This window comes from Lepidochelys kempii, chromosome 10 (genome assembly GCF_965140265.1).
Source record: "Lepidochelys kempii isolate rLepKem1 chromosome 10, rLepKem1.hap2, whole genome shotgun sequence".
Lineage (NCBI taxonomy): Eukaryota > Metazoa > Chordata > Testudines > Cheloniidae > Lepidochelys > Lepidochelys kempii.
In genome coordinates this window covers 81,519,276-81,535,125 of record NC_133265.1, presented here as the reverse complement: position 1 = coordinate 81,535,125, position 15,850 = coordinate 81,519,276, and the positions used below count along the sequence as shown (strand labels likewise).

Genomic DNA, 15,850 nt, shown 5'->3' with positions numbered 1-15,850 from the left:
AGTTAGATTGAGTGGGATTCACCCTACTGTTACAAATGGGGAATTGACCCAGGCGTCGAGGGACAGTAACCGGACTTAAGAGAATGCAAGGTACCATACAAGGTACTGCACCTTGAGAATGTAGTGAGACGTGTGCAACTCAAATGGTAAGAAAAAATGTAAACAGATCAAACTGAATGGTAAATGGAATGTGATTCCCATTATACTGAGAAATTCCCCGAACACTTCTGAGGACAGGTGTCCAAAAGATGACAACTCGTTAATTGCAGGAGCGATTCCAGACGGGGTGACCAGACAGCAAATGTGAAAAATCGGGATGGGGGTAGGGGGGGTAACAGGAGCCTATATAAGAAGAAGACCCAAAAATTGGGACTGTCCCTATAAAATCGGGACATCTGGTCACCCTAATTCCAGAGGACAGTACAATCAATACTAACCAGGCAGGTAATGCTGCACACAGTTTTCAGACCAGTATGCTTCTAGAGAGAAGTTCTGTTACCACATTTTCTATTCCCGAGGGGGGAAATAAAGTGCTGGTAGAACATGTGGTAAAATCTACAGAGGGTGTTGCCACCTACCATCATATATATCCTGCAAACTGAAGTGCTTCTCAGGCCATTTGCCACAAACCAACGGTGAGGTAGATTTTGATACTTGGAAGCTAGAAATATAACAGCTACTAAATGATCCTGAATTGTCTTCCAAGGGAAGGCACAGGAAGTTAATAGAAAGCTTGTCACCTCCAGTGAATGAAGCTTTCAGTTGAGGGAAATCTACCCTGCAGAACAATGTTTGATAGAGCTGGAAAAGAAGAATGGCCCTGTTTCCAGCAGTGATGAAGTGTATGCACAATTCCTAGAGACCTTTCAGAAGTCCATGGAAATACTCTCCAAGTATTTGGGAAGATTAAACAGCTATTTGAGAAGGGTAATGGAGCAGAAGACATGCATGCAAGAAACCCTTAATGTACAGGCAGTAAAGCAATTTATTCATAGATGTTGGGATGAGTCCCTGATTACACAGCTCCATCTGAGGGACCATTTGGATACTACTGCTATTTCCAAGATATCTTACTCTCCAACCGCTGTACAAAATCCACCACTTGGAAGAAGAGAGAGCAAAGAAGGATTATGCAGCTGGGGGGAAAAAATAACAGTCTAAGCCTAGCAGTTCATGCCATACCATAGAAGCTAACCACAGCTCAAGTTCTGCCGCGGGAGACTCAAAGAAAATGGAAAACCGTTCAACTCAGCTTGAAGGAGCCACAGTTAAGTTAATGGAAGGACCTGCCATTCCAAAGAGGCAGCATTCAGCAAAACAGGATAGCTCTTTGAAATTTCAGGAAACACCCTCAGCTGCTGAGGAATCTATTGCAAACAATCCCTGGTTCTTCTGTTCCAACTGTGCTAAGGAGGATCATTCTAGGGTGAGTTAGTACAGTGGCTCTCCACCTTTCCCGACTACTGTACCCCTTTCGGGAGTCTGATTTGTCTTGTGTACCCCCAAATGATTGGTAAACATTTTATAGGACTGTCAGGGGAAGTGAAGATCTCTACCCTGAGGGCTGATGCTCACAGGCCTGCTTTTACTAATTTCCGCAAGACTATAACCACAAGAAGAAGGATAGCAGCCTATTCAAAGAACTGGGTGCTTGCTGTGTGTTCAGCTCAGGCCTGTGTGGTGACAAATGCCAAAGCAGTGGTGCGTGTTTTAAATGCGTAGGATTTGTGGCCTGGATACACTTTGGTACTGAAGAAATCTGTATATTTGATACCGCTTCCACAGTACAGTATTTGTATAATAAGATTGCGTTTAGATTTGAGGAGTCTTAACCCGCAAATTGTCCTCTTGTAAATGAAGTTTTTTTTGTTTTTTTTAATTCTGACCAGCTTTACTACATTGCAGTATCTTTATTCCAAACTGGAGCAACTCAGGGTATGGGCATCCAGAAGTGTCCAAATTTGCAGATTTATCTTGTGGTGTTATCCACAGGTGGGAGGTCTGCTGTCATACCAGACTGAACCTGCTCACTATTCCTGCAGTAAAATGGAATTATAGTGGGTACTTGTGTAATCCAAGTGTAGTGGGTTACAACTGGTTCTTGCTGCTAGATTAAAATTCCCCTTAGATCTCAGTATCTTCTCTCCCCATGAACTTACTTACCCACTAATCAAGTCACCTTTCAGGTTTTTTATTTTTATTTTTTATAAGCTAAACAGGCATTTCCTCTAGTCCTTGAATCACTGTTGTGGCTCTTTTCTGCACCTTCTCTGATTTTTCAACATCCTTTTTAAAATGTTGACACCAGAAGTGGATGCAATGTTGTAGTATCGGTCTCACCAGCGCAATATACCCAGGGAAAAGTCACCTCCCTGCTGCTACTAACTACTATGTATGCTACTATTCAGATGCATCTGAAGAAGTGGGTTTTTTACCCACGAAAGCTTATGCCCAAATAAATCTGTTAGTCTTTAAGGTGCCACCAGACTCCTTGTTGTTTTTGTGGATACAAACTAACATGGCTACTCCTCTGAGGGCAACAAGGGAGAGATCTGAACCACCACTGATTCTTATCCAGACAATATAGAGGAGAATCTAACTATATTATATACAAATGCAATATATATTGTATAATAATAAATTTAAGAACCAAGCCTTATCAAATCTTAACATCTTATACTATCTAACATTATGAAATTATTATACAGTCTTTGAATTCATTTATTTTTTAAATTTTCCATCATGACCCTTCTGGAATGACTATCACAAGCATTGTGAAGTGTGGAAGTCTAGTTTATATATAAAACTCCCAGCAGGGGTTGTTTATCTCTATCACCTCCCACAGGGAACTAAGATGCCCTGGCGGATGTAAGGAGAGCCCAGTTCCCACAGTGAAAGGGGAGCACGGGACAGTGAGGGAAAGCATAGGGAGGGACATGGGGATAAGAGAACAAAACAGATGTTAAATATTGTTACATGTTTTAATAGAAAGGGGTATATTAAGTGCTAGGGCTCCATTGAAGAATGTACAGTAAATCAGACTCAGTATCAGGTACAATACAGGTGTGAAAAGAGGAAAAGCAGTAAATTTGGGAGTTCTAAAATGACTGTGTGTGTGTTGGGAACTCTGTCCCAAACATCTGATTTAAGGAAGAGGCACAAATGTAATGGAGACCTGGCATCTGCCTGGGGAGGTGTTGCTGCTGTCAAGAAAGGGTGAGGTACTGGACGAGAGTAGACATGGTACCCACCACGGGTGAGTATGTTAATGTCATGACAATTAACGTAAAGCGGATGAGCAACCCAACAAAAAGAAAAAGGGTATTTAGCTCCCAGAGGATTTTCCTCGTAAGATTTATTTACAGGAAACAGGCAGACAATTACCTGATGACTTCTTGGACACAGCTACCATGTGTCATACTAGAGCAATCTAACTGAAGAGGGCTCACACTACTTTTTGCTAAACACATCTCTTTATTGTTTCAGCACAACTCATAGATCAGGGGGCAGATACATTTTAATTAAGGGGTCCTTGAAAGGTAAACTTCTCACCTTCGCCAATGTATATGCTCCCAATCCAGGGCAAGCTTTTTCTTAAAATCAGGTTTTTTTAGAGATTTAGGAGATGTTAGGGGAGGGGATATTCCAGGGGGATTTAATGAAGTGCTTAATCCTTTTTAGGATTGATCGAATGGACATAGAAGGCATTTCAGAGGAGCAAAGGCAAATTTGTCGCATCACTTAGAAAGTGAGGATCTGGTGGACATCTGGCGGGAGATGAATCCAGATGTCAGGGGATATACATATTCTGCTACTCATGGATCTTATCCAGAATTTATATTATTTTTTGTTCCTAGGACCTTGGCTAGGTTGGTCAAAAAGGAAAAAACAAAAAACAAAAACTATTCTTGTTTATAACTTGGTTTGACCATGCCCCTGCATATGTTGGATCAGAAGATTGGGACTCAATGGAAAAACAAAGAGCCCGCCATTGAATAGAGCTTTGTTGTATGATCCTCTTAGAATTCAAGAGCTGGAAGAATATTTCCAGAAACGTTTAGAAGGAAGTGATCAGCAAAAGTGTTCTCTGGGATTATGGACAGGCAGTAATACGGGCGAATCTCATAAATAAAGCATCAGATCTCAGAAAAGTGAGAACTCCTTGAAGAAGACAGTTTGGTTAAAGAACTTCCTGCTTTGAAAGGTAGACAACCCTATGGGATCTAAAAGTGTGTGTGAGAAAATAATTGAGATAAAAGGGAAGATTAACTTGTTACAAACAGGTAAAGCTGAGCAAATACTTAGCTATAGTAAACAAAAATATTATGGACAGGGAAACAGAGCTGATAGGCTTTTAGCCGGAAAGTTAAAAAAGAAATAGGATAAACCAGGCATCACTCTGATTAGAAATAAAAAGTGAGATTTAGTAACTGGATTCAGATAGATCTCTGAAATCTTTGCTAATTTTTTCCATTTTCCATTTTGTAGGCTCAGAACATCTAAATCCTGAACTTGTAAATAAATATTTGACAAGTTTGAAACTGCCTCAGCTTTCAGAGGATGCCATGGCAGCTCTTGACAGGCAAATTGCTGTAAAGGAAGTTGAAAAGGTATTTAAGAATTTAAAATCCAGTATAACTCCTGTGGGGTTTCCTGGGGAATATTGTAGAATTCTCAAGTAAGTTTTGGTACCTATTTTAACTAAATTGGTTAATAGTATACTTCAGGGGAATGAGATTTAAGATTCATGGGAAAATGCAAAAATGGTGAGGAAATTATTAAAAAGAGAACCATCTTTGACAAAATGCCAGCTTCCTAGAAATCCCCTGAAATACTCATTAATGCTCTAGTAAAGGATCGGCATTTTAAACAGAAAAACAATTTAGTTTATTTTTCATTGTTAGCACTTAGACTATATTACACATACTGGAAAAATGTAACCCCCGCCTCCTATGGAATTGTGGTATAGTAAAATATGGACCATTCTTGTAATGGAAACGCTTTCACACCAAGTGTGTACACAAGCGTTGCACCCAAAAGAGGACAGGTATTTAGAAATATAACATACTCAGAGGAGGTGGGTTCTCCAGTCAGCAAGTCAGAATCTTTATTCAGGATTTCTGAGTAGAAACTGATCCAGAACAAGCAATGTCTGATTTAGTATGTTAATGTTTTATTGTAATTTTGCTTTACTAAAGAATTAGACAACAACAAACCCACCTCCATCTGATGAGGATTACCCATGGACAACTATTCTGACATCTGTCAGTTAGCCAATTTGTGACCTATTCAGAGTGCGCTTTAAAATAAAAGCACGAGACACTATCAATAATTAGAATGTCTCAGAGTACTAAGTCAAAACATCTTACAAAAGTCTACAGTTACCTTTATCAAACAAAGACCGGAATCAATTTATTTGACAAAACCTATTTTCTGTAAAACCAGGTTGACTGGCATTAATTATGTTCCTACCCTTTAACTGATCACTAATTGAATCCTGTATCACCTTTTCCATAAGACCATAATTTGCCCCAGTCACTCTAGAACTGCATTTAACTAGATTACAAACTACAATATAATTCTCTTTTAGAGACAGTCCTGTTCCTACCACCAGAATAACATCTTTGTATCCCAGTTCATAAGTGGGTTCCATTATAATTAGTATTTGATCATATTAGACTACAGCAAATTATTCTCTCATCTCTTTAACTTGGCATGTTTGACTCCTTTGGGTTAACATGAAATAAAGAGTTACTAAAATAGATCTTGACTTAATATTTTTCGTCTTAAGCTTAGTTACTGGATTAAAAAGAAAGTTCAGGCAAGGCATAGTTTAATATGAATAATACTGATTCATAGTTTATAATATCAGAAGGGACCATTGTGATTTGACCTTCTGAAGGACATGGGACTTCCCTGAATTAATTCCTGTTTGAACTAGAGCACATCTTTTAGAAGGGGGAGGGGGGAAAAAAAAGACATCCAGCTTGCTTTAAAGTTCTCCAGTGATGGAGAATCCACTACAACCTGTGATAAATTGTTCCCGTGGCTTACCCTTAAGGCATGTTTTCCAATCCTTTAATCATTCTTGTAGATCTTCCCTGAATCATCTCCAATCTCTCACCATCCTTCTTGAATTGTTGACACCAGAACTGGACACAGTATTCCAGTAGCAGTCACACCAGTGCCAAAAACAGTGGTAATATAACCTCCCTATTCCTTCAGGATTCCCTTGTTTATATACCAAAGGATCACATGATCCCTTTTGTTCAGCCAATTATCTAACATGACCCCTAAGTCTTTACTGAGTCACTGCTTCCCAGGATAGATTCCCCCCTGCCTCATGTGCTTATGGCCTACATTCTTTGTTCCTTGATATAGGATTTTACATTTGGCCATATTAAAATGCACGTTGCTTGCTTGTGCCCAAACTACCAAGCAAGCCAGAGCACTCTGCAGCAGAGGCTTGTCACTGCTTCCCCAAACATTTACTCATCCGCAAACTTTATTGGTGGTTTTTTTATGCTTTCTTGGTCATTGATAAAAAATGTGAAATAACATAGGGCCTAGAACTGATCCCCAGGAGACACGACTAGAAACATATCTGTTCAACGATGATTCTTATTTACAATTCATTTTGAGACCTATCAGCTGGCCAGTGTTTAATGTATTTAATATGTGCCATGTTAAATTTGTAATGTTCTATTTTCTTAAATACAAATGTTCGATGGTACCAAGTCAAAAGCCTTACAGAAGTCTAAATATATTACATCAACACTATTACCATAATCAATCAAATGTGTAATCTCATAAGAAATATCAAGTTAGTTTGACAGGGTCTATTTTCCATAAATCCATGGGATTTTTTGCATTAATTATATTACCCTTCTTCAATTCTTTATTAATCAAATCCCATATCAATTATTCCATTATTTTGTCTGGGGTTCAATGTCAGGCTGACAGACCTCTAGTGACAGGGGCCATCCTGTTTATCCTTTTAAAATAGTAGTATACTACCTTTCTTCCAATCGTCTGGAACTTACCCAGTGTTCCAAGACTTATTGAAAAATCAATATTAATTGTCCAGAGAGCACCTCGGCCAGCTCTTGTAGGATCCTTGGATACAGATTAAATAGGCCTGCTGATTTAAAAGATGTCTAACTTAGCAGCTACTAAAAATCCTCCTGAATTACTTTCCATTCTGACAGTATTTCATTACTGTCATCTTCTACGAATACATTATCAGCCTTTCTCCCCAAATTCAGAAGCGATTCACTGAATTCTTCTGCTTTTTCTGCATTACTGACAGTTCTACAATTTCCATCTAGTAATGGATCAGTACTATTGTTAGGATTCCTATTGTTCTCCATGTACTTAAACTCCTTCTAACTGTACTTAACTCTTCTGGCCAGTGATCGCTCCTTGTGTCTTTTTGCTTCCCTTATCAGTTTTCTACAATTCCTAGCTTCTAATATATATTCCTTGCTATTAATTTCTCCTTTTTTCCATTTGTGTTTTTTTATATATATATATATTATCTGCTTTCACTCCTCCCCCCCCCCAATCTGGTTCATTTATTAACTGCTGTAGTCTTCCTTCTAGAAGATTTTTGTGAATTTTGGAGCATTTTAAAAATGTTCTTAAACAGTTCCCAGTTGTTCAATTCGCGTATTCATGTTCTTCCTCCTACCTCATTTGACTCAATTGTTTTCAGCTTTGTGAAATTAGCCCTTTTAAAGCACCAACTATTTTATTAGTGGTTTGGACTTAATTGTATTGGTTGTGTGCAAACAGAATAAAGCCCTGATCACCTGCACCTCAGCAATCACTAATTTTTAGTTCTGTGTTCAATTTCTCTTTATCTGTCAAGATGAGGTCCCGTATCGATGAGATCTTCCGGATGCACATAAGTTCACAAGGGAAAGATTGCAAGGGGCAGTTCCATTTTTGATGCAAAGCTACTATTTTGTTCCTAGGTAAGCAGCTGAAGACTGAGGATTAAGGATGGCTCGACCGACCCCATATATTTGAAAGGTTCTTGCCAATTAACACAGACAGACCAGCAGTCAGCCACACGTTCACTCTTCCAATGCATTAACTTGGAGAACTGGCCAACTCCACACAAGGGAAGATTTGGCCAGAATAATGGTTAGGAGACCAGACAGGTGGCACTTGTGATACATGCATGTATAACTGGACAACATGGCTTGGTGCATATACCTCTTAGTCTTGAACCAGTGCAAGAGGAATAATTTTTCTGCCTGTTCCTTGGTGCACGGTGGTTTGGCTGTGGAGGATTCACCATAACTCTCCCTCACCAAGCTGAATCTAACCTCCACCCTGGACATAACCTCCTTCCTGGGATTAGTGACCTGCATGCTTGTCTGCACTGCTGAATCCGAGTAGGCTTGGCCTGTGTGCAAAGAGTAACTGTATGGACTGAAAAAAGAACAGGAGTACTTGTGGCACCTTAGAGACTAACAAATTTATTAGAGCATAAGCTTTGAAGTGAGCTGTAGCTCACGAAAGCTTATGCTCTAATAAATTTGTTACTCTCTAAGGTGCCACAAGTACTCCTGTTCTTTTTGCGGATACAGACTAACACGGCTGCTACTCTGACACCTGTACAGAGTGAGCAGATGACCCCATTCGTTTTGTCAGTATATAATTCTGCTGTCACAGACTCGTGTGTTGTAAAATGGATAAACGTATTAGGGAGGTGGGGAAGACAGTTTTTACTGTTAAAATGAAGATATGGACATTTATGTTAATGACTTGTTTTAATGTTTATTATTCAGACCTTAAACTTCAAAGCAATGGTAATAGACCAGGCCGGATTAAAGTTCTTATTTTAATTGCTTTTTTAAAAGATTAAGTTCTTTTACAAGGTGCAACTGTCAAGTTGTGTGAAGTGAAGAAAGCGCCTCCCACTAGAAATACAGCTGATGGGATCCTCCAGGTTAAAAATTCAGGGAGGAATCCATTACACAGCAGTTGGTTTAGTCTTCTTTAGAAGCTAGCAAAGCATCATTCTGAGAAAGTTGATAAGTTAATATTTCTAACGGATTTTGGAAAAATATAGAGCAGGCTAAGTGCCAAGTCTGAAGATGCTGACACATTCATCTGACTCCAGGAGCAGAGAATTTAAGAATCACACTATATATTGCGAGACTCACAAGAAACCCATGCAAGAGCTGGCAACATGGTTCAGAGTTTGGAAGAATAGTTGGTTCTTAGCAGATCACTCTCTTGTTAGGTGAGGAGAAAGTGATGTGGATTGTCCAATGTAGTGCATCTAGGCAAGAGGTGGGCAAACTACGGCCTGTGGGCCACGTCCGGCCCCTGAGCTCCTGGCCGGGGAGGCTTGCCTCCGGCCCCTCCCCCGCTGTCACGCTGCCACATGGGCAGTGGGGCTGCGAGCTCCTGCCACTCTGAGCAGCATGGTAAGGAGGCGGCACGTGTGCGGCGGTGAAGGGGTTGGGTAGGCAGTCCCGGGGGGCAGTCAGGGGAGAGGGAGCAGGGGGCGGTTGGATGGGGTGGGGGGTCGGGGAACAGCGGGGGTGGGATAGGGCGTGGGAGTCCCGGGTGGCCTATCAGGGGGCGGGGGTGTGGATAGGTCAGGGTAGTCAGGGGACAGGGGGGGTTGAATAGGGTGTGGGATCCCGGGGGGGACAGTTTGGGGTGGGGGGTCCCAGGAGGGGCAGTCAGGGGACAAGGAGCGGGGGGTGGGGGTTGGATGGAGGGAGTTCTGAGGGGGGCAGTCAGGGCATGGGAAGTGGGAGGGGTGAATAGGGGCAGGGGCCAGGCTGTTTGGGGGGCACAACCTTCCCTACCTGGCCCTCCGTACAGTTTCACACTCCAATGTGGCCCTCGGGCCAAAAAGTTTGCCCACCCCTGATCTAGGCCCATGTCAGTTCTGGGAGTTGTGTTTAGTCTCTGATTTGGAGTGTAAGCTTTTGGGGCGGGAGCTCTGTCTGTCTCCAAATACCTTTATGCTGTAGAAATAAAATCCATGAGCAATGCCATCTCTCTGAACAGAAAGGCCAAGGACATTGTGCATGAAAAGCAGCAAGCAGCGTTCTGGCAGTATAACAATAAGACCTCACTGAACCCCAGGCACGGCTGTCACCCACCTAGGAGCCACCCCATCTTTCATTCCCCTTTGCTTCTGCTCCGTATGCAGCAAAACGGCAGCCTTCAGGAAGCTTGCTCACTACGCCTGCCTTTCATTAATTCAAAGCCACGCTCCACTAACCTGCATCGCACAAACGGAACAAAGGGCAACAGCTTCGCTTGGCCTCTGACACCTGCCCACACACCATAAAGAAGTCAGTTCATTCCTCAGCTGTTAAACAAATGTTGATCTGAACTGTGTGCCTGTTGCCTCCTTACTCTCTAAAGTCTTTGGCTTGTCAAACGTAGTTCGGCAGCTCAAAGCTCAAGTTAACACAGCCTGAAGTAGCAGTTATTCCCCACCCCCTTACCAGAAGCCCAGTTGTGCATTTGTACCTCCGGAGTGTAAGTCTTTGCATTAACTGTATCCTGATTTTCCAGTCAGGGGATCGCCCTGAACAATTCCGCTATATTACAGCTTTTTGATTAATGGAGCACAAACTAATACCGTGGAACAAAACATGATGCAAAGCCCTGTAGTAGGATTCCAGCTGGCAGCCCTCTGGAGAGACAACCACTTTAATGTGCCTCTGCACTTTCCAGTATACTTCCTTCCTCCCCGCCTATTAAAGGCCATCTCCCTTCTTCAACTGATCATTCTGGCTTTTGGGTAGCTGCTAAGACTTTTCACCACACAGGATTTCTGTTTCTTTACACATTCGTGCATCTGCTCAGCTAATTCTACAGATCAAAGACAAGGAGTGACCTGGTGCAGCTGGGCCAAGTAGGTCTTTGGTCCGCTGAGGTGCGCAATGCATGGCTGCTCACTTGCCGAGTCATGGCCCTAGAGGACTAGGCCACCTGTGCTGACAACGCTAGACACAAAAGCTGATTTGACACAAAGCAAGCGCACCAACTAGATCTTTTCACTTGACTCCTCCCTACAAACACTAAATTATATTTCTATATTTATTTCCTCAAGCCCAGACCCAAGGACCAAGGTGAACGGGAAAGAAAAGTACTTGGGTCTTTGGTATAAGACACTGCAGGTACTGTCACTGTAGATATGAAACTAAAAATGCCAAGAAAGCCACGCTGGTCCCTGTTAGAGCAGTAATGTGGGAAACCAGAGACCCCACTTTATGGCCAAAGAGAGATCCGAAAGGATCACAGATAAATAAAAGATTGTAAAGCTGAGCCAGCTTTACATTAAAGAAAATTAACTTCCAGCACAGGGCACTTCCCTGCTCTTTTCCCTTGGAGCAGGTTTGCTTTTTCCTGCAGAGATGGGCGCAGAGGGCGAGCCCATGACATCGCACAGGGTTTCTTGATTAGCCACTTATTGCCAATGTCCCATTTCAGCGGCCCCACGACCGAGGCTTGCGTCCCTGCAAACAGCCGGGTGGCCACCTGTAGATGCCTGGGACGCGCCGGCCAAGGACATCCGCTTCGCCGGCCCCGGCCCGGGGGGTGAGCTCTGGAGGGGGCAGACTGCGTTGCTTTCCCCCCACCCCCCAAAGGGTTTTTTGTAGCTCTCCCTACTAGCCCAAGGCAGAAGGCTCTCAAGTGATCCCTCGCCCCTGTTCCTAAGCCAGGAAGGGAAGCAGGAGCCAAGCAGGGTCCTCCCCGCTGGAAAGCCAGCGGGCCACCGCAGGGCCAGCTCTCCACGGGTTAAAAATGCAGCACGCGCTGAAGCTGATTAGGCGAGGAAGCAATCGCGGGGTGCGGGTGCAAAGCGGCTTCCCCCTTCCCCCGGGGGCTGGAATAACGACCGCCCCCCCCACCCCCGCCCCGGCTTGGCGGCGCGGAGGGGCCAGGGCCGGGAGCCAGCCGCGTCCCCGCGGCAGCGCCCGGAGCCTGCCCTGGCCCCGGGCAGAGCCGCGCGAGAGACGCCCCAGCTGGCCCGGGCAGCTCCTTACCTTGGTGACCGTCATGCAGGAGCGGTGGGGCCGAGTGAGCGGGCTCCGCGGTGGAAGCGGGCAAAGCAGACCAGGCAGGGGACGCTTTGCCTGAGTGACGCTGCTGCTGGGGCTGTTGGGGTTTGGGGGTTTTTTTTGTTTTTTTTTTTGGGTTGGGTTTTTTTTTTTTCCTTTCCTTTTTTTCCTCCCCCTGCAGAGGAATCGGCGTCAGTGGTTACAGGAAGAGCTAGGGACCAGCCCTCCTCCTCCTTCGCCTCCTCCCTCGCGCCCTCCCTCCCAGGCAGGCTGATGAAGCTGTCCTTGCACTGATGGCTGCAGTGATGTCAGCGTGTGCATTTATAATGGATGAGCCTCCTTCTCTGCAGACAGGAAGGGAGGGAAAAAGTGGGGGGAACAGCCAAGGAAACTGAAGGGAATGGGGGAAAGAAGCAGCGATTGACGGTGGTGGTGCACAGTGCAGAAGGGAACTCGCTGCCATTCAGCGTCAAGGGGGAAAGGCCCTTTTCTTTGACTCTGTGAAGAGCACAGAACTTCCCAATGCCAGGGGACAGGACATGGGGAGACACCTGCTGAACTTCTTAAAGATGGTTTGCGGCGGGCGTGTCATTCCTGCCACTGGGTCTCTAAGAGACTAGGACAATGGGCCCCTTATGAACAGATGCATGGAAGGATAAGTCCAGCACATGCCGCAGCCACTAAACTGACTCAAAGAAAGTCATGTCACCATTTAATTATTAATGCAACAGATTAAATGTGAGGATTGTATTGTTATGGCCTCTTAGCAGGCTTGGAAGGATTCATTTTTAATGGGTAAATGTCGACTTCACCCCATACCCATGCAAAGCAGCTAAAGAATATTTCCATCCATTAATAATCAAAAGTTACAGCGAGGCAAAGTAAGAAAAATGCTGTTTGAGAACTTAGAGTTTGGTTTGAAGATATTTACTTGGCATGTTTTGATATGTGAGGTTGACAATTTATGTTTTGGCAGTTATAAACCTTTAACTTTTTGAATCTCAATTGACTGTCATTTAAGTAATTATTGTCTGACTGCCCTGGAACTTCCCACAACTCTGAACATTTAAATCAAAAATTTAAAAGTGCTTAAACATGTATGTCAGCCCTCAAAATTATCTCATTAAAAAACCCTGAATTCTGCCAAGCCTACCTTTTAGGCTTTTTTTTTTTTTTTTGCTACTTAGATTTGATTCAGAACACAAATAGATGAAAACAATAACCAATGTCTGTGACCAGACATCATTAACTATGACAGTCAATTCCCACATGGCCACCTTAACTGGTGACTTGTGATTTATGTAAAGCTTATAGTGATCAATAAGAGGGAGTGTTACGGTTCGGAGCAACAGTCACTCAGACAACAAAAATGCTTGTTTATAAACATCGTACAAAGAGCCAGACACCTCATGTGCAGCATGTCAAGAGTCTGCAAAATAGTTTTGGATAGTCATGCTACAGATCATTACGTTTTGTTCTCATACAGTCACCAGAAAGGATGGTTAAGTAGATTTTGGTCTAGATCCACAAAGGAATTTAGGTGCCTACCTCCCATTGACCTGGGCCTTTGTGCCAGAATTGGGAAGATTTCCATGACCAGAATGCTCTTGTGGAATACAGAAGAGACTCTCAAATTAGAATCCATAAGCCCCAAGGGGCAAAGGGCAAGTACCTGGATGACTTCTGCAAAGTACGTGCATCTACACAAGTCCATTGGAAGTAGAACTGCATGGTCTGATTTTCAGAAGTACCCAGCTCACCCATTTGCTGTGGGGAGCTGCTGGGATTGTTAGGCACCACGGGGAAGTGATACCACTGCTTTTTCCTCCCAAAAAAGTTAGTAAAGGGGTCCACACACACACCCTTTACAGCCCAGTACAATGAGCAGTTGGTATAGAGAAGGAGAAAAGAATGGAGGGTTCCATCAATAAGAAAAGTCACTTCATCTGATGAGTATGTCTCCTGCATGTACTTAGAGTTGTTTAAGACAACCATTGCAGCAAAGCAGAAGGCTTCAGCAGACTGAGAACGTGACAAAGCGAGAGAAAGAGTTGGGGCCAGGGTTTGAACATCTGACCTCCCTCAGCAAAATGGGAACATTTGCCTGGTATCCAAACCAAATGTGAGTCATCAAAGGAAAGAGCAGCTTGTTTCTCTTTTAAAAGCCCTCCCATCTGTTTAGATGCCTCCTCCAGCGCTGATCCGTTCCACTAGGCGTGAGCAAGCCTCCGCTCCCTTGTTATGCCACTTCACAGTTCCTTGCTTAAAATTCAGGGACTAGCTCTATCAGTGTGTTTGTTCGGAGTTCAGCACAAAGAGGCCTGATCCTGGCTGGTGGTCTTTATATGCTGGCACAGTAACAATAGTCACGACTAAGAGGATTAATAACCATTTTGGTCTTCGGAATTTGTGTTTAGTTTAAAGGTGATGGTGCTGCAAGAGCATCTGTTGTAGGAGCGATGCAAAGATTAGGAGAAAACCCACAAATGAAATGGCAGTATAGACCATTGTATTTGCCCCTAGCACTCTGCCACAGGTGTAAACCACACAGGCAGGTGAGAAAGCGATTGCAGGGTGGGGGTGGGAGAAAGAGGGAATAAATAGCTTAGTATAAAACCCACCCAGCTAAATGTCCATATGTGTTTATTACCCTGCTAAATACCTGGCTATTTTTAAGTGAAGAGATACCTCTTAAGGCAGGGAGCAGAAGTGTACAGCAGGCCTATTAGCTGAAGTAACTAGGATGGTGATCCTCTATAAAGGATAGAATTGGTGGTTGATATCTGTTTGTTTAAAAGGCATCTGTGTAGTTATTTGCTATGCTACAACAGTGTAGGGTTTTTTTTATTAATAATGGATACTGCAGTAGTCAGAGCATGCCCTCTTGTTTCTTCCAAATACACAGTCTCATTCATGCTACTATCTGAAACTTTTTTATAAAATTGCAAGTGTGTAAAGACTGTGAAAGCAGAACCTAAGAACCTTTTATGTCATCAAGTCTGTTCCCCTTTCCCCCACCAATGCAGTGGCCTATGTTCTGTAGTGTTTTATCCAAGTTGATCTTACATGCCTTAGTTGGTGGAGACCCTTACTAAAGAGTGCTGTAAAAATCCATTTTTCATGATGCCACGGTGACCCCCATGCAAAGGTACACCAAAAGCAAACGTGGTTTGTTTTAAATAGGAATTACTATGCGTCAATACAAGTTTTGGAAGCAGGGCTGTCTTGAACAGCCCTGTACTTAAGTATTGAGGGTCCCCATTTATATCCCTTTTTTCTAAAAACAACCTTCCTCTTCAGTCCTGCCTCTTAGTCTCTCTTATCCGTTTCCAACAGAACCCGGAGACTTTTCTTCAGAAAAGTGTGTGTATGTTCTTACAAGAAATGATGGATGCCATGCTAAACCCCCTTATTCATGCAGATACTCGCTCTGAACGCATTCTCTGTTCCACTCTAATCCATTCCCCCCAGGAATCCAGGGCACATGGCTTCAGGAGGCACCTGCTGGACTTATTCAGCAGATTCTTGTTAAGGTGAAGCCAATATTTGCAGGGCGCTGCCTCAGCAACGCAGCTGGCTGCCATTCGAGTCTCACTTCTTGTATCAACCTCTCAGCTTCTCTATGTTCTCCAAAACTGTTAACACATTGGAGGGGCTCAGACAAACTTCACATGGACGCAAAAATACACTCTGGGATGCAGCTTCCAAATTCATTGCTGGAATAGATAGGTGCCATCCCCCACTCGCAGCGTTGTTCACCTGTATGCCGAACTTCCTGTGGGAGAAGAAATGACTTCTCTTTT

The 15,850-nt window shown here is 43.4% G+C and overlaps 1 protein-coding gene across 3 annotated transcripts in view; it reads right to left on the bottom strand.

Moving 5' to 3' along the window:
• The window catches only part of CORO2B (coronin 2B), a 142,229-nt gene extending 129,911 nt beyond the window's left edge, over window positions 1-12,318 (bottom strand). For all 3 annotated transcript variants that reach the window (XM_073304471.1, XM_073304470.1, XM_073304468.1), the window contains exon 1: window positions 12,033-12,318. Coding sequence is in view for 1 of the 3 variants with exons in the window: in XM_073304468.1 (XP_073160569.1) it covers window positions 12,033-12,047 (15 nt within the window). In the remaining 2 variants the exon portion in view is untranslated. The remainder of the gene's footprint in view (window positions 1-12,032) is intronic.
• Window positions 12,319-15,850: the final 3,532 nt, after the last annotated feature.